Here is a 16,845-nt window from a genome sequence, read left to right on the forward strand (position 1 = left end):
CACCTTTTTCTTGTCATGTTCATTGCTTTAGGCCATCATGGCTGATGTTACTACCATGCATATCAAGTACTGTTAGGAGCAAAATACAGATCTCAGAAGCAGACATAGCAAAGGCATAGCTAAAACTTAACACAGCTACTTCAAAAAGGGTAGTAGCAACCTTAGGTGTCATTCGTTATATTTTTCAATTTTTTTTTTCAGATAAACTTTGGAATTGTTAAGTTTTAAAGCAATAACTTACCTCTGCAAATAAAGGGGATATAATTGTAGACAGGCATTGGGATAGAGGCCTCTTTGGGATATCCTTCTCCTTTAAAGAAAAAAAAAATCTGACCAATTTTATTTTTGAAAAAAAGCATCCTCACTGTATGCTAATTAAAGACAAAATGTAGTTCCAACATGCTACACTTTATGACTTTATGAAAGCTCTGTTTCCATATATGGAAAATGTCCTACAACATACTATTCCAAAGCACTGTGGAAAAATAGAGGCTGAATTAAAATTTGAGACTGTAGCACCTCAAATACATGCAAGCTCAAAATTAGAAGGGAAGAAAAAAGAAACCAAACCACAAACCAAAACTACCAAACTCTCACAATTCTACTGAGCATTAACTAAGTCATAAATATACTGATATTTACAAGGTTTATCCTGGATGATACAATATTTTTCTTACATTTATCCAGAATTTTCAGAGCCAGCACAGCAACAACCTGCTCTGGCCACATGGCTTGGAGGAAATACAATGGAGTAGTTCCTAAACATCCCTTATTCTGGGTTGTTTGGGTTTGGATTTTTTTTTTTTTTTTTTTGGACACTGGCACATTCTGTTCATTGTTACATTGTACTCTTTTTTCCTTAAAAGACCAAAATGCCTTCTCCAAAACTCCAGCCTAGATTTGCAATGTACTGGTTTTAGTTTACTATACATAATAAGATTTTAAAAATATACTATTGCCTCGTCTTCCTCCAGTGGTTGTATTTCAAACCAGAGAAAAATTTTGGTATGTATTTTGTCAACTACAAAAAAGGACACATTAACAGAATGCCCAAAATTCAAGACTTAAAAAGTTTTGTGAAAGGCAACAGTAGAAAATACATTTTTAGCAAAAGTTCTGGAAGTTTCACAATATAAATGCTTTTAAAGTAATAAATTATTACTAAATTATTAAAGCAGAATTATCTCCTTGTATTATGAAGTCATTATTTTGAGCACCTTATTTCTTTGCAACTCCAAAGGCTGGGCTGCTCCATTCTCTAGATTCTTGGGGTCTTTTTCTCTTATTGTAAAGATCCACTCTTCTGAGTCACTCCCACCTGAAGCCTGACCATCTGCTTCACTTCAAAGGAAAGGAAAAAAAAAAAAAAATTTTTATTACCTACACCTTACTGCTGATATTCATTAAATATACACACTAAATATAAAAATTCAGTGAAGACCAAGATCAGGATTCTATTGTGCCGGCCACTACATATAAAGACAAGTATGAAAATTAAGGTAACTTATTTTTTTGGACAAATTAAAACTTTAAACCAAGATACTTCACCAGATGTAAGGAAGTGAGGCATTACAGATTGAAAATATTTTCTCAAGTCATATTAACAAGTTAGATGATGTGTTTTATTGCTATCTGAAACATGGCTTTAGCAGAGTACCTCAACTCATTAGGGAAAGGGGAAGAAATTAGAAAACTAAATTCACTTTTCTTGCCTAGAAAAATATCTAAGACATTGGAAATGTGATTACTGGAAAGCATGAAGCCATTAATACTGTAGAGAAATAGACAGTTGTAATGTCACCCAAGAAATAACCTGATGCTTGCCATTAGCATGCAGCCTGGAATTGCAGAGAATAGTTGTGTTTTCTTTACTATGAGGTATTTAAACCATTTGTGGATAAGTTGTGTCAATCTCTTCACTTGAATCTCATTTGCACATTGTTACTTGGCTGTGCATCTTGAGACCTTCTGCCTGCAGAACAGTTGGCGTCATACCTAGGAAGAACCCTGGACCCTACATAAAAGAGAAGGTAGCACAGAATATGGGCCAGGAGAGTTTTTCCAAGTGAATGTTACTTGCATGAAATCCCTGCCAATACTAAAATTGAGACTGCATTCATTTAGCCAGGCCACTAAGCTGAAAAGCTGCAAATAACTGAATACAGCAATACATGTGCTAAAAATAACTCCTTGGCTCCTAAAGGAGGATATTTTATAGACTCCTCAAACTTACGTATCCGAGTCATCAGAACTGGAGTCGTCATGACTTTGCTCAGACTTCCATCTCTTATGCCTGTCAATGAGGTCAGCCAAGTAAGATGTTTTCTTGGAGTTTCGTAAAATGAACTTGTGTTTTAAAAGCTCTTTTGCAGTAGGTCTCTTAAAAGAAAAAAAGAGAGAGTTGGGGTTTTTTTTACCGTGTTTAAGCGTTAAATGACTCACTAGAAAAACAAAGACACCCAGAGTTTAGTCTTGATACAAATGAGATTTTAAATATATACAGTATCTAAAAATATACCCATCACTTATGTCACACCATATTAGAGAAGCTGAATGACACTTACTCATGCAATCCATGTAAAGCAGTCAAGCTCTCTACTACACACTGACAAACATGAAACTCACAAAGCTTGGGTCCTTGTTTAAGCAGGCCTCAACAAATTCCTTGAGAGATTTACTGAAGTTTCCTTCCAGCGTTGGTGGATTGTTCTTAGGAATGAGGAACAAAACTTTCATTGGATGTAATTCTGAATGAGGTGGCTCTCCTTTTGCGAGTTCTATGGCTGTTATGCCTAATGACCAGATATCTGCCTGTAAGAAAGAATGCTTTTAAGATTAGGTTGGAGAAAGAAAAGAAAGCATTGGCTTGCTGCTCTAGTTTAACCAGCAACACACATCTGCTTGCTCACACCGTCCCCTGGTGGAATGGGGGAGGAAGAGAATTTGAAGGGTAACAGGAGAAAACTTATGGGTTATGAACAGTTTAATAATTGAAATAAAATAACAATAATAATAAGTTATAATGGAAAAGAAAATAAAGAGAGAGAACTAACACCCAAGAAAGGCAAGTGATGTAAGTGGAAACAGCTGTTCTCCACCAACAGAAAGATGCTCAGCCAGTCCCTGAGCAGCAGGTACTTCCCCCTGGTTTATTGCTGATCATGAGGCCATATGGTGTGGAATACCCCTCTGGTCAGCTGGGATCAACTGTCCTGGCTGAGTCCTCTCCCAGCTCCTTGTGCACCCCCAGCCTGCTCACTGGTGGGTGAAAAGCAGGAGAGGCCTTGACTCTGTGCAAGGGCTGCTCAGCAATCAGGAAAACATCCCTGAGTTATCAACACTTGCAGCACACACCCAAAACACAGCCACATACCAGATACTGTGAAGAAAATTAATTTTACCCCAGTCACAACCATCACACTTTTAAAGGTAGATTTTTAAGCTTTGCTGTAAATAACTTCATGTGTAAATTGGTTTTGTTACCATTGTTTCATGTCATTAGCCCCATAGCCCAAGTTTCTTGGTTGTCTCTACTCTTCAGTACAAAATAGTGATACGAAGTAGAGTTTCAATTTTTTTGAAATCAATACTACTACACCAAAAAGCAATGGCTTTTAAACTAGCATTTTATCTACTATATTCAAGTACACTGTGTAAATATGGGGTAAGTCTAAAATATTTACATAAAGTAAAATGTTTTAACTTGCACAAGATTTTTCCTCAACATAAATTAGCTAGTACAACTATCAGAAATTTAATACATTAGAATATAACTTCCCTGGAGTATAACACTGGTTTTATTTATCATTCTTATTCACAGACTAGAGAAATGAATTCTTGAACAGTAATATTCAGCTTTTTGGTCCAAGTAGCCTCTAAAAGTTTTCACCATCAAAATATGCTACTCCTTCTAGGGAATGCTGTCTCCCTTGATACAAATCTTATTACAAATCTGCCTGAATTAATGTGAAGCAATGCATTATAATTCTCTTATGTTTTGCTGAAATCAAACCCAAAAGTCAAGAGGAAACAAACCTGTCAGAAAGGTTAAAAAAAAAATATTTTCACAGGATTGTCTGTTCCAAGGACAAGATACCAATTTAAATATTTATGTTTGGTTTTTTTTCCTGTTTCTTTTTAAGTGAAAGCAGAACAAAGACTTATTCTCAGGAAAACAGGAAAGATCCAACATGAGCTATCTGGTTTTACTCCCAAACAGAGCAGTTGGAATTTTGCTATGCTGTAAACAGATCTATTTCCAGGTACTGGACAGAACAGAGATTTCATTCATCACTGCTGTCTTTATGAAGTACCCCTGAACCCCACCTGTGTCACTCCTGTGGATTCTCATGGTTATCTTTGACAGACTTGTACACTTCCATTCCACTATCACAGCCACAGTGCGTGGCCCAAAACAAGCTCCCCCTTCCTTGTTCAGACAGTATCCTACTGTTAAGAGCTTAGTTACTTAATTTTGCAAGTAAGAATGAAAAGAAAAAAAAAATTCAGAGTCAATTAGCATACCATTGTATTTATGAAATGCCATTTTGTTAGCCCATGTTACAGAACAGTTCCTGAGCACAAAAAATTACATAAGCACAAGAGCCCCAAGTTTCATTTCTCTTAATAAGAGCATTATCAGCTAAGCTCTCCTCAAGCCTAATTATGAGTAACTTCCCTCTAGCAGGAAAGCTTTTCTTGGTTACAAAAGAAAAATGTCACCTGTAAAGATGAGTCTTCATGTTAACAACTGAGTATTACTATTTCAAATTTATTCAGAATTTCAGTTTCTCAAGTGTGAAGTGTTAAAGCCACAAAAATGGATAGTTTTCCTTTGCCAGACTCTCAGTCACAGGTGAAGCATGTGTATATAAAGTATAAACATTGAATTTACATGTGTACAAGTGCACAGATATCCACCTGCACATACACATATGTATATAAATACTTTCTTTTTCCCCTCATGTATTTATAACTCTACTGCTAGTGACATTCCTCTACAAAAATAAACAAAAGAGTGCAACAAACCATAGCAGCACACTACACTCTTTGAAGTCCGAGAGGGGTTTGGAAGCCCATTCCTATTGAAAACATCAAAAATAACTCACCCCATAATCCTCTGGAACCATATCCTCCCCTTTCACAGATAAGAAAGGAAGTACCAATAGCACATGTACCCAATTAGGCATTTCTAAGGATGGACTTGACTGTAACAGTGAAACCTCAGAACAAGCACAAATAGTTCTCCAAATGGAGAGGGATAAGCATGACCTCATGACATGGTGACACTTCATTCACATGTTGTCCTTTTTAAAGTTCCAAATCTTGAACAAAAATTCTTCTTCCATGTTCAGATGAAAATCACCAAGTCGCTGGTAACTACTGTTTACAGCAATACTGCCATAAGCCTTTCCTCTTCTAATCTAATGAGTAAAATTCAGTCTGGCTTTGAAGTTCTTGTAATGTGGCTATGTGCAAGAGAAAGACACTTTCAAATTAAATATCTATTTTTTACAGTACAAGTTTTATAGTAGAAAGAACAGAGAACTACATATATGAAAAATGAAGCATGTTACGAAAACATGCTTTCAGATAAGACAAGAATCAAAACAGGAAGCAGAAGCACTGCCAAAACCTAGAGCCCTTTCAAGCTTTTACTGGGAATCCCTCATCAAGTATCCAAGACTCTTATGTCCATGTGACATTGCAGGCTGAAACAGCCAGAATGGAAAACTTAAGAGCCAAATCATACTTTGTCCAAGTGATGGTCATTCCCAGAAGCCAAACCTCAAAAAAACCCAAAAAAACTCAACCCAAACCAAAAGAAATAAACTAACTAAAAATCCCCCACAAAAACACAAAAAGGGAAAAAACAACAACCACCATTCAAAAATGTTTACCCAACTTAAATTGGGATTTTGGGGTTATTTAAGCTTCTACAGGCTCTACAGTGTTTTGCTTGTTATAGCCTCTTTATAGAAAGATATTGAATAGGGAATTAAGCAATAGTACAGCCTAGACCAGAATCAGCCCTGGCAAATGAAAAGAACCATCCCTACCTGTCCCATTGCATGGAGATACAGCCAATCAACAAATCCCTACAGGGAAATCAGAGGAAATGGGCACGGAAGATGAGCTCAGGGAAGAACATAAGGAAACACTGGTAATTATAATAAAGAAAGCTGATCTTAACACAAATTGGGCTTGAGGGTGGCCTTTGTTTCAGACCTACAGCTGCAGCAGTGGGTTGGGCAAAGAGCCTTTCCTGATAACATGGGTGTCCGGCTGAGCTAGCCAGGCCATGTGGGGCAGGGAAAAGGCAGGGGCAGCAAAGAGCTGTATATGTACCTCAAACAAACAGAAGCATAAAAAACAAGCAACCAACACAAAGAACTTTGAAAAAAAGCAATACGCTTGAGCTTCCTCTAATGGGCATATTCCTTCCTGGCAAGTAGGGACACGCAGCGCCATACTGGTGAGAATACAGAGAACAGTAATGGAATCACATCTCTGTTGTGACCCAACTATGTATTACAATTGATATATTGTCCTTGTCTTGAGATTTCAGTATGCTGATGTACCACCCTGCTAGATCAACATCCTGTATATAGATAAATTTGGCATTTAATATTAACACCTCCTGAATGGCAAATCTGAAAGAACATGGTCAGAGCAGCACATTCTGACAAAGAGGAATAACAGCCCTTTCAAACAACACTTTCACATCCACCAAATTCGTATTCTTCAACTGTGTTGCTGGCTATTTCTTTCTAAAAACAAGAGGAAGAATATTAACATTTTGAATGTATTTGCACTCTTCTACTTTTTCTAAATATCTGCACTCTTCTACTTTTAAAAAGCCAAAAATGCTCATCAATAGAGTGGGGAAAAAGGTGATGGGATGTACTTCTGAATACTGTATCATTTCTTGCCATCTGGATTGTCTTAATAAACTAGGAAACTTGAACTTTAGATACAAATTAGGAAATCTTTCCTCACCAACAGCTTTTAGCTGCTAGGTGTCACCTGAACACATCCCCATGTAGACACAGCCAAAGTTATTAGCTGCATTCTGAAGACCAACTTATGCAATTCAATTTAGAAAAAGGAATGGACTTGAGTAATGCCTTGAAGTACCTCACCTTTGAATCATATGCTGATTGCTTTATTACTTCAGGTGCCATCCAAAACGGTGTTCCCACAAAGGTATTTCTCTTTATCTGTGTATCTGTTAGCTGCCCAGCTACTCCAAAATCTGCCAGTTTTACTTCCCCTTGTTCAGACAGCAATACATTAGCAGCTGGAACAAAGAAGAAGAAATACCAGAAATGAAGATATTCGACACCATTTGACAGTCTAAGGGTGCTCATACTGGTTTGCATGAGTTCTTCTGATATTCTTTCATCACAAATAATAAAACAATTTACCTTTAATATCTCTGTGGATTTTCTTTTCTGAATGCAAGTAATCGAGTCCTTTGAGTATCTCCCTCAATATTGTAGCAATTTGAGTTTCATCAAGTGAGCCAGGCTCTAACTAGGAGATGCAAGAAATGTTTAAATATGTATAAAAAAAGGACAAACAGAGAACAGAAATAACACTGTGACTATAAAAAGAAATTACTCCTTCGGTCAGCCTCAAAACTTCCAATTTTCTAACTTCATAATGTGAGACAAAACAAAATACTCTTTTTTAAAACACATAGTTCTAAACTAAGCAGCTTAATGAATAACAGGCAAAGAAATAATTTATTTTAAATATTATGTAAAATTTGTTAAAGGTATAAAGACAGAGCCTCAAGTTATTGCTTTGTGGTCAGGTCCTGGATTTACTATGCCTTTGAAAAGCATCTGATTGTTAACATCACACAGAACTTAGATGTGCAACTCCACAGACTCTATGTGGACCCAAATCTCAAAGCCTGAGCTAAGACATTCAAAGGTACTACATCCATCAGTCTATGACTACATACTGCACTGGATTTTGAGAAACTCTCTGAAACTCAATTCAAACTGACAGGCTGAGAGAACATTACATATTTTAAAACATTAACTTTTTTCAAGTAATACTGGAAATATAAATCTGCTAATTGTTAAAAGATAACAAATAATTCTTTGCATGAGAAAAATCAGTAATTTTATATGATCCCAAAGTTCTTTACATGTGGTATGAATTCTAAAAGTGAGAATAACAGAGGAAAGGTCACTACCCAGAGAGACAAAAAGGGCGTCTTTAAATCCTGTCCTTAAACAATAAGGGCCTCTCCAGAGAGACACTGAAACTTGATGTCCAACAGTTAATATTAGAAATATTCCACTATTCTAGTTTACTCCACAATAGCACTCACTAAATCACAATCAAAAAGTTGTACCTCTAAAGCTTCATTCTGTGAGAAGGAAAGCATTTCAGATAAGGATTTTCAGACAAAAATTAAAAATAGCACATCCCTCAGAAATCCTCATGCATAGCAACAGAGGTGATATTTCATGTAACAATGCATTTGCTTTAGCTTTGCAGCTTTAGCTATAATTTTACTTGCTTTTCCTTAGCTCTGATAATACACACAATATTACCACTACCTGAAACCCACTAAGACATTCTCAAAGCTTTGCTCCAGCCAGGCTGTGAGCACCAGTTTGAGACTTGGTAACACGACACAGCACATCTAATGGGGGAAAACCTCTTATGTCAGATTCAGCTCACCTTAGTGAGGAGGAATTACTGAAAACAGAGTAATTCTGAGAAGACTGACACTTGTACCTCAGTCACAAAGTCGAACTATACTCAAAGTCTGACCAAAAATGTACATGCAGTTGCATTATATGTACTTTTTCTTGTGAGGCAGGATTTTGAAATCATCCAGTGCATATTCAAGTACAGAAAACACCAAGCTAGAATGACATGTCTGCACTCTGAACATAGAATTCAAGGATCTGGGTAATCCTTGCCTCAAGTATGAAAATGTGGCAAAGCATGCCAGGTTCTAGTTGAGAACCATAATGTGCATGTTAGAACTAGGAGAACATACACCAGAACACAAATTGAAAATTAATGAAGCACACAAAAGGTGCTTAATAGACACTTACAGGATGATTCCAGTTCTGGGGTGACATTTGTTAAATAACATTTTAAGATGTGAACAAGTATTTTCTACTATTTCGAGGCAACAAATTTAGAGAATAAACACACAGTCATCACACAAGTGAAATTTGTGAGATTTTAAAAAAAAGAAGAAAAAAGGTTAACATGTGTTTTCATTCTGCTCTTTTATACCTATACAAAGAAAGTAATAGCTAATTTATAAAAGCAAACCCAATTTCTAATTCCTCTTCTGTCCAGAAGAAAAAAGTAATCACAACAATAAATACACATTTTTTATCATATCTTTACAGGGAACATAATGAATTTTTACACAAACCACAGAACTCCTAACAGATGTGGAAGCTAAAGGTATAAATGGGCTCAAAAATACACAACTGCAATAAGTCCACATTTATTACCCACTCCTGTGTTCTGAATGTCACCAGCAGAATCCCTTTACAGTGACCTTGTTCCTTTTGCTCTTTCCTCAAGCATTTATCAGTTATCCTACTTGACAACTGCAAACTCTACTACAAAGACATTCTGCCTCAGTTTGGAGAACAATGTTCACATACTTAAAACATGCATTATTATTTCTATAATAGTGGTTTTTAAATCCACAGTGAACATAAGGAGGTGTGTCATTTGGGAAGGGGCATGGGTGCTTTTCCATAGCTGAAGTGAATGTCAGCATCCAGTTACAGAAAACATGATCTGCACTGACCCCTTTGAATTCCAATTCAAACCTGGGTACCCCATCCCAGGTGCAGAATGAGGCACTTGCTCCTGTTAAATTTCATATCCTTGATGATTGCACAGCCCTTTGCTCCATCCATGGCTCCCTGCAAGGCCTCTCAACCCTCCATGGAGTCCAGAGCTTCTTCTGTTTCTTTGAAATATTATTTTTAATACCAGCCTAAATTGTATTTCTGTCTGTTTAGGCTTCAGAAAGACTTCAAACAGGGAACCTTTCATTTATTTGTTTGTGGGAGGGGGTGGTGAGGAAGATACATTAAAATGTATAAACTTGTATAAGCATTGTGGTGGCAGAATTAAGAGATATAAAAAACTATTTTCAGGCACTAGAGCTCTCTGGCTGACTGAAGATTAGCATTCTAAGATGTTTATATCCTGCTTCCAATATTATGTTGCTTAGTTCCCTTCTATTTACACAAATAATCAGTCATGCCTCGTGGAAAATAACATTTTTCTGGCATTGACAAATACTTTTATCCTTTCCTGAAAGTGAACATTGCCACAGCCAAGTGATCTATTATAGTTTCCAGAATTATAAGATAGGAATATAATTATGTAAAGTAAAGTAACAAAAAAACATGCATCATTTACTTACTAGATCAAGGGCAGAGCCTCCACCCAGATATTCCATTATTATCCATAATTTTGTATCCTGCAAAACAAAAAAACAAAAAATGCATTAAGATAAAAAAAAAAAGAAAAAAGTAGTAACTTGAGTTAATGGGACTTATCCCATTCTTTTTGATGAAAAAATTATCTGTAGTTTTTAAACACCACTTATATTTAGCTGTTCTTCAAAAATATCTCTGGATTATTTACTCAAGAGTGTGGGCATGGACGAGAATGCATTTTAATTTTAAAATTCTAATTATAGACATTCCAAATATCAAATAGTGTTACATATAACATATTTCCTTTCCTTAGAAAATATTATCTCGATTTTGTTGATCATCTTTATTTGTACAGATACCTCAAAATATTTTCTTTAGTAAGCTTGACTCTTGTCTAGTTTAAATTGAAATAGGATTTATTCTTCATTTTTCTGCATTGTTTCATTTTCTTGAACAGTTAAGTAGGTTTTCTCCACTAATGCTTATGCCTCTGATATATGGTATAGAATTTTTGGCACAGTTTTGTTCAAGAAAGAAGAAGCAAAGTAGCAATGAAGATTGTTTATGATGACTATAACAACTTACCAGCTTCAGCTAGTAAAAGAAAACCTAACAACAACATCAAGCTACTATATTCCCAAAGAAAACCTTGGTATGTATTACAAGACTGTTTAACACAAGAAATACAACGCAGTGTGCTAAGAAAGAGACGGGACCCAATCATTTCTTTCCACTGTTTGCAGCATCCTTTTCCCAAATACACTAAGAGAAGCAGCTAGCCCAGCTTCTCCTTGCAGTACAAGCCTTAAAACACACAACAAAGTGAAGCCACAAATCTACTACGTAGGTATTCAAACAAAATTGCTGCACAAAACACACTGCTGGTTTAGTTTTTATTATTAGCAAGTTATTTTACACTTTGTTAGCTTCACCTCTATGGTATGTACCAAACCTTCACAAGACCTCTAGCATAATAATACAGATATCTCTCAGAGCAAGGAGCACATAAATAGCAACAATATTAATTTACTTTATCTGACAGAATAAAACTTTATGTAAAAATAATGGCTCACAGCCAGGACATCTGAATCTGAATTCTCCTCTGTAATGATGGATTCAAATTTTTAGAGAAGCAGTAAATGTATTGAAGGACATAACTTCATCTAAATCCTCTAAGGGATTAAAATTTTAGCCCTTAGGACTCACTGAAATCTTTTAGTCATTATTTTATCTATAGTTCACTGCATCCACCCCCTCTCTGGACTCCTGCTGTAGGTAAATGTGCATTTTTCCTACCTCCAGTTACACATACCGTACTATTTTTAGATAAGACCCTGGATTAGGGTTCCTTCTTTATCCACTATTTTTAACACAGAGATTCAGCTAAATTTAGATACCTTTCTTCAGGAATCAACTCCTGCTATTTGACAAACACAGTCTTGTTAAAAAATATTTCAAGAGAGCCAGAACACAGATTTTAGGAAAAAAGAGTAATTAAAAAATATAATCTATCTCAATACTGAGAGACAACATCCTGATTGTGCTTACTTTCTTGCAGACATCACAAATATTCCAAGAACTGTAACACATCTTGATATAGTCTCTTACAGCACTGAAATACTTTTTTTTCTGCTAAAACTTTTACATGTTTTTCCTGTCCCTTCAAGGCTCCAGGTCCTAGCAGTTCCAGAATAAGAACATTACTGAGGTGTGTCTTATAAGTGAATCATCCTAAACTTGATCAAAATTTTATATTTATATTTTGCTGATAAAATGTGTTTTAAAGCTACATGAAATTTCCTGAATATTCAAAACTCACACTTCATTTTAATAGTAACTTAAACACAAACATGTCAACTGCATCACTACTTCCTAGTTCACTGGAAATGCCTGGTTGGGAAAGAACAAGGTAAAGGAAGCAAACAAACCCCTTGACCCTTTGAAGAATAGTGAAGAAAAGAAGGGGGGAAAAAATGGGAAAAACCCCCAAACATCCACAACACCTCACAATGACATCAACATGAGATGTGTCTTCTCTTTTTTATTATCTCAAGGATCCAAAGAGTAAACAGCTTGAAATAAGATATAATTTCCCAAAAGAGAAACTCTCTAGAACGCTAGGTACCAAATTCTCCAGCAGAAAACTAGAAATTTGAAGTAGAAAATAACTAACATAAATATTTAAGATTATAATTTTAATCACACAGTTGCACAACTATATAACACAATTACACTACTACATGTTATATTACTTTTAAAATGATCATTTATCATTTCAATTGTTTTTCTAGTTCAACTCGTCTTTGCTCCTGAAACTTTCAACATCAGCTGCCTGAGGCCACATGTCTGAATTTACAATACAAAAGCCATTGATGCACTAAACTCAGTAATTCTACATTTTAAAAGAAATGAAGTATGGAAATAGAGTTAAGAAACACACACACAACTGTATCTGTATCCCAGCATAAAGCTAAGTAATAGCAATCTATTACAATTATGGCATCTTTTTATCTGGATCCCAATATTCAAAGTTATTTTTAATTCTCTATGGTTCCCCCTTGCCTCAGAAATATTACTCAACTTCATCTATGATTTTGAGTTTCTATTTTTAAAGTTTCCATCATTCATATGAAGTATCTGAACAGCTTCATATGTTTGTTGTACTCAAATAAATTTAATTACTATGGTAGCAAATCTTACTATCACCTTTCCCTAATTCTTTTTGGAATTTTTTTTAAGCTTTCTTATATAAAATCCGCATCTATTGCTTGACAAGAAGATGCAAATAAATCCTTTTGGTGAGACAGCCATAATGAATTTCTCAATATGTATTTCATCTTAGAGCCAACAACTATATATACCGACTTTATGTCTGTGGGGACTTGGATGCTAGGTATCCCCTAAAAGCACTCTGTCACTCCCTTTCTCACCTGGTTATGGGACAGAGAATAAAGCAAAAGGCTCATGGGCTGAGGTAAGGACAGGGAGAGAACAATCTCCAGTTGCCCTCATGGACAAAGCGGAGTCAAAATGGGGACATCAGTTTCATGCATTACTAATCAAACCAGAGTAGTATAATGAAAAATAAAAGCAAATCTTCAAACCCATTCCCCCCCTGGCCTCTTCTCCATGGGCTTGAATTTCACTTCCAAATTTCTCCATCTCCTCTCCACATGGAAGTGGGGATGGGGAATGGGGATCATGGTCAGTTCAACACATGTCTCTGCCACTCCCTCCTCAGAGGGAGGGCTCCTCACACTCCTGCCCTGCTCCCACAGGAGACAGTCCTCCATGGACTTCTCCAACATGAGTCCTTCCCACGGGCTGCACTATTTCATGAACTGCTCCAGTGTGGGTCCTTTCCATGGGGTGCAGTCCTTAAGGAACAGCCTCTGGGTGTCCCACAGTGTCGTAAGTCCTGTCAAACCTGCTCCAGAGTGAGTTCATCTCTCCATAAGGCCAGAGGTCCTGCCAGGAGCCTACTCCAGAGTGAGCTTCCCACAGGGTCCCAGTCTCATTCAGGCACATCCACCCGTGTGGGTGGTGTGGGTATCCCCCATGGACTGCAGGTGGATCTCTGTGGTCCCATTGAACTTCCATGGGCTGCAGGGGCACAGCTGCCTCATCATGGTCTACACCAGGGGCTGCAGGGGGATCTCAGCTCCAGCATTTGAAACACCTCCTCCCCCACCCCTTCTCCACCGACCTGGGTGTTAGCTGTTCCTCTCTCTTACTCCCTTTAAGGGTTGTTCCTCTCACTTATTCTCACTCCTCTCTCCAGCTACAGCTGTGCAGGTTTTCTCCTCCCTTCCTAAATCTATTAATCCCAAAGGCACTGCCACAGTCACTTACTGGCTCAGCTTGGGCCAGCAGCACACCCACCCTGGAGCCAGCTGGCAGTGGCTCTTTAGGACTTGGGGAAAGCTCCCAGCAGTTTCTCACAGAAGCTGCCCCTGTGGCCCCCCACTACCAAAACCTGGCCATGCAAACCAGAGATAATGCCTTGTAACAACAGCACAAGGCCAGCACAGAGCTACTATCAATTGACTTTGGCATCACCATAGCAACAGGCCTCCTTTCCTTCTTTTCTGAGTGTCTCTGGCATGCCTTACATTCCCTAACACCTACTGTCACTTTCCTTTTTAAAGCTGCCCAAATTCTTTTTTTGCTTGAACTTCCCACCCTCTTCAGTATATATTCTCCTTTTGCTCTCAAACAGAACTCTGAAAACACTATATTTTCTTCCATAGCCTAGATTAGTAATTACATATTACACATAATCACTTATACTTTCAAGAAGATACTACATTTATATACTGACACCAGCAACATTCAGTGCTCCACTTCAACATCTGAAACAAGAACAGTTTTCTTTTTCTAATCATCAGCCACAACACAGCCTTGAATCTTCTTCAAAATACAGTGAAGCCATGGTGAGTCATCCACCCAAATTTAGGATTATTATTTCTCTATAAAATTAGAAGCAGATTAATGAGGGCACATGGAATATTTCCTTTTTTGCAGCAAGAACAAGGGGTTTTCCTCTGATACTATGAAACTGAAGAAAGGAACAGCTTTGTAATCTAGAAGAAACTTTTAAAAAGAGTCTCTGTAGATCCTTTCCGAACCATGGTTGCTCTTCTTGAGGTCTGACTTCTGATTTTAACTCTGAAACCACAGAAAACCTTACAACAGCAACTTCATCTCTGATGAAGTTTCCTTCATCAAGTTACTTCCATACCATAAAAGTACTTGCAAAATTAATGCAGGTACAGTAGGTAAAGAATTTCTAGTACGCAAAAATTGAAGACTGTACACTTAAGAAAAAAGAAGGCCATCCGCCAAAATACTCGTATAGAATCTCAAAGGTACATTTAAAGTGAAATCTGAGGAGAACTACAGAAACAAGTAATCAAGACTAACATGTGTCCTGGGTTGGCTATATGATGCTTGTATCCCTAGTCATCTGTTCTGTTTATGCTGGATAATAAGTTTTGCTTGTTTGTAAGTCCTTACAAAGTTGAAAAAAAATCTGAATTAACATGGGAGAGGCCTACCTTCAGAGATGCTTCATATTTCTTTTATGTGAAGAAAATACACATTTCTTACACAGTGACATTATACAGGAGAGACCAAGCCAAAGCAATCCACACAAGTATGCACTGAAGAATTTGTTTCTAAATCTCCCTTCTTGTGGGAAGGAGAGACTGCAGAGGAAAACCTAACACAGTCACACAAAAGGACTGGAAGGACCCTGAAGTAAGTGCACTGAATGACCTGTGCAATTTGAAAACTGTAGTTTTACCAACAGTAAGCATATGTTTGTTTTTAGGTGAAATAAAATCTCCTCAAATGTATTGTAAGAAAGAGAATTTCCCAACTTGAATTCATTGTGAGAAAAGACATTTCTCACCTTAAATTTATGGTACACAATTAGCAGCAGAACAAAGTATATTTATAAACATGTGTAAAAAGGTTGTTTAGTTATGGACGTAAGCCACGTCCAAACTCCACTTAGAATCTCTGTTTGCAAGCATTAAAACAACTATGAACAATCAGAAGCTAGAAAAACTATATTTGATTGAAATAACATGACAGATTTGCTAAATTGACCTATATACAGAAATTTTACCATCACTGCATTAGAATAAAAACCTCGAATACAGAAAAACAAAAAGACACAGCTTCAACTGAAAAGAACAAACTAGTACCAATACTGTTATTCGCTGCACAACTTGAGGTGTGGTAATTTGTTTAATAATTTTTTCAGTTATGCCAAAGTAATATGGGCCAGGAAAAGACTCTTATATTTCAGTACTGATATAAATTTAGTATTGATATTCATCATTCTCCAAGCATAAGAAACCAGAATAAAAGAATCTTGAAAAACACAATGCACGCAACATGATAACTTCTCTAAATTGCATTCCTGCTGCAAGTAGTTACCATTACATGGAGATATGTCTCCTGTTAATCTCATATTTAAAAACCAGACAAGCCTGACAGGTGTAGCAATCAGAAGTTTTTAAAATATTTGCATACTGATTCTTAAATGCTCAACTTGAAAAACGAGATGCAGACATCATGTATCTCGGTTTCCATATCTACTTTAAGCCACCTTTCCAACTGATTCCCTACATTTTTGAAAGAAAAAAGGATTTTTTTTCTTTCTTTTTTGAAAGAAAAAAGGATCTATTCACCCTTGTGCTTTTAAGTGCATCTGAAGCCCCTGCTGTTTGTCAAAGCCACCAGGGGGCAGGATCATGTAATGCCAAAGATGCTTTCACCCACCCCACAAGAACAATAAAAGAAGGGCCTGCCTCAAAACAAGCCAGGTAACCCACCAAAGACAGAAGCACAAAACTACCTGTCTAAAATTAATCTGAAAACATTTATC

At 36.8% G+C, this 16,845-nt stretch overlaps 1 protein-coding gene across 5 annotated transcripts in view; it reads right to left on the reverse strand.

The window, feature by feature from the left end:
- STK24 (serine/threonine kinase 24) overlaps window positions 1-16,845 on the reverse strand; it is a 52,170-nt gene that overhangs the window by 6,167 nt on the left and 29,158 nt on the right. For all 5 annotated transcript variants that reach the window (XM_059839272.1, XM_059839276.1, XM_059839273.1 and 2 more), the window contains 7 exons: window positions 10,433-10,489; window positions 7,428-7,536; window positions 7,143-7,300; window positions 2,626-2,811; window positions 2,234-2,379; window positions 1,218-1,341; window positions 242-310 (listed from right to left, as the gene is read on the reverse strand). In XM_059839272.1, the coding sequence (XP_059695255.1) occupies window positions 242-310; window positions 1,218-1,341; window positions 2,234-2,379; window positions 2,626-2,811; window positions 7,143-7,300; window positions 7,428-7,536; window positions 10,433-10,489 (849 nt within the window). The remainder of the gene's footprint in view (window positions 1-241; window positions 311-1,217; window positions 1,342-2,233; window positions 2,380-2,625; window positions 2,812-7,142; window positions 7,301-7,427; window positions 7,537-10,432; window positions 10,490-16,845) is intronic.

The sequence above is a fragment of the Haemorhous mexicanus genome, chromosome 2 (genome assembly GCF_027477595.1).
Source record: "Haemorhous mexicanus isolate bHaeMex1 chromosome 2, bHaeMex1.pri, whole genome shotgun sequence".
NCBI classification, from domain to species: domain Eukaryota; kingdom Metazoa; phylum Chordata; class Aves; order Passeriformes; family Fringillidae; genus Haemorhous; species Haemorhous mexicanus.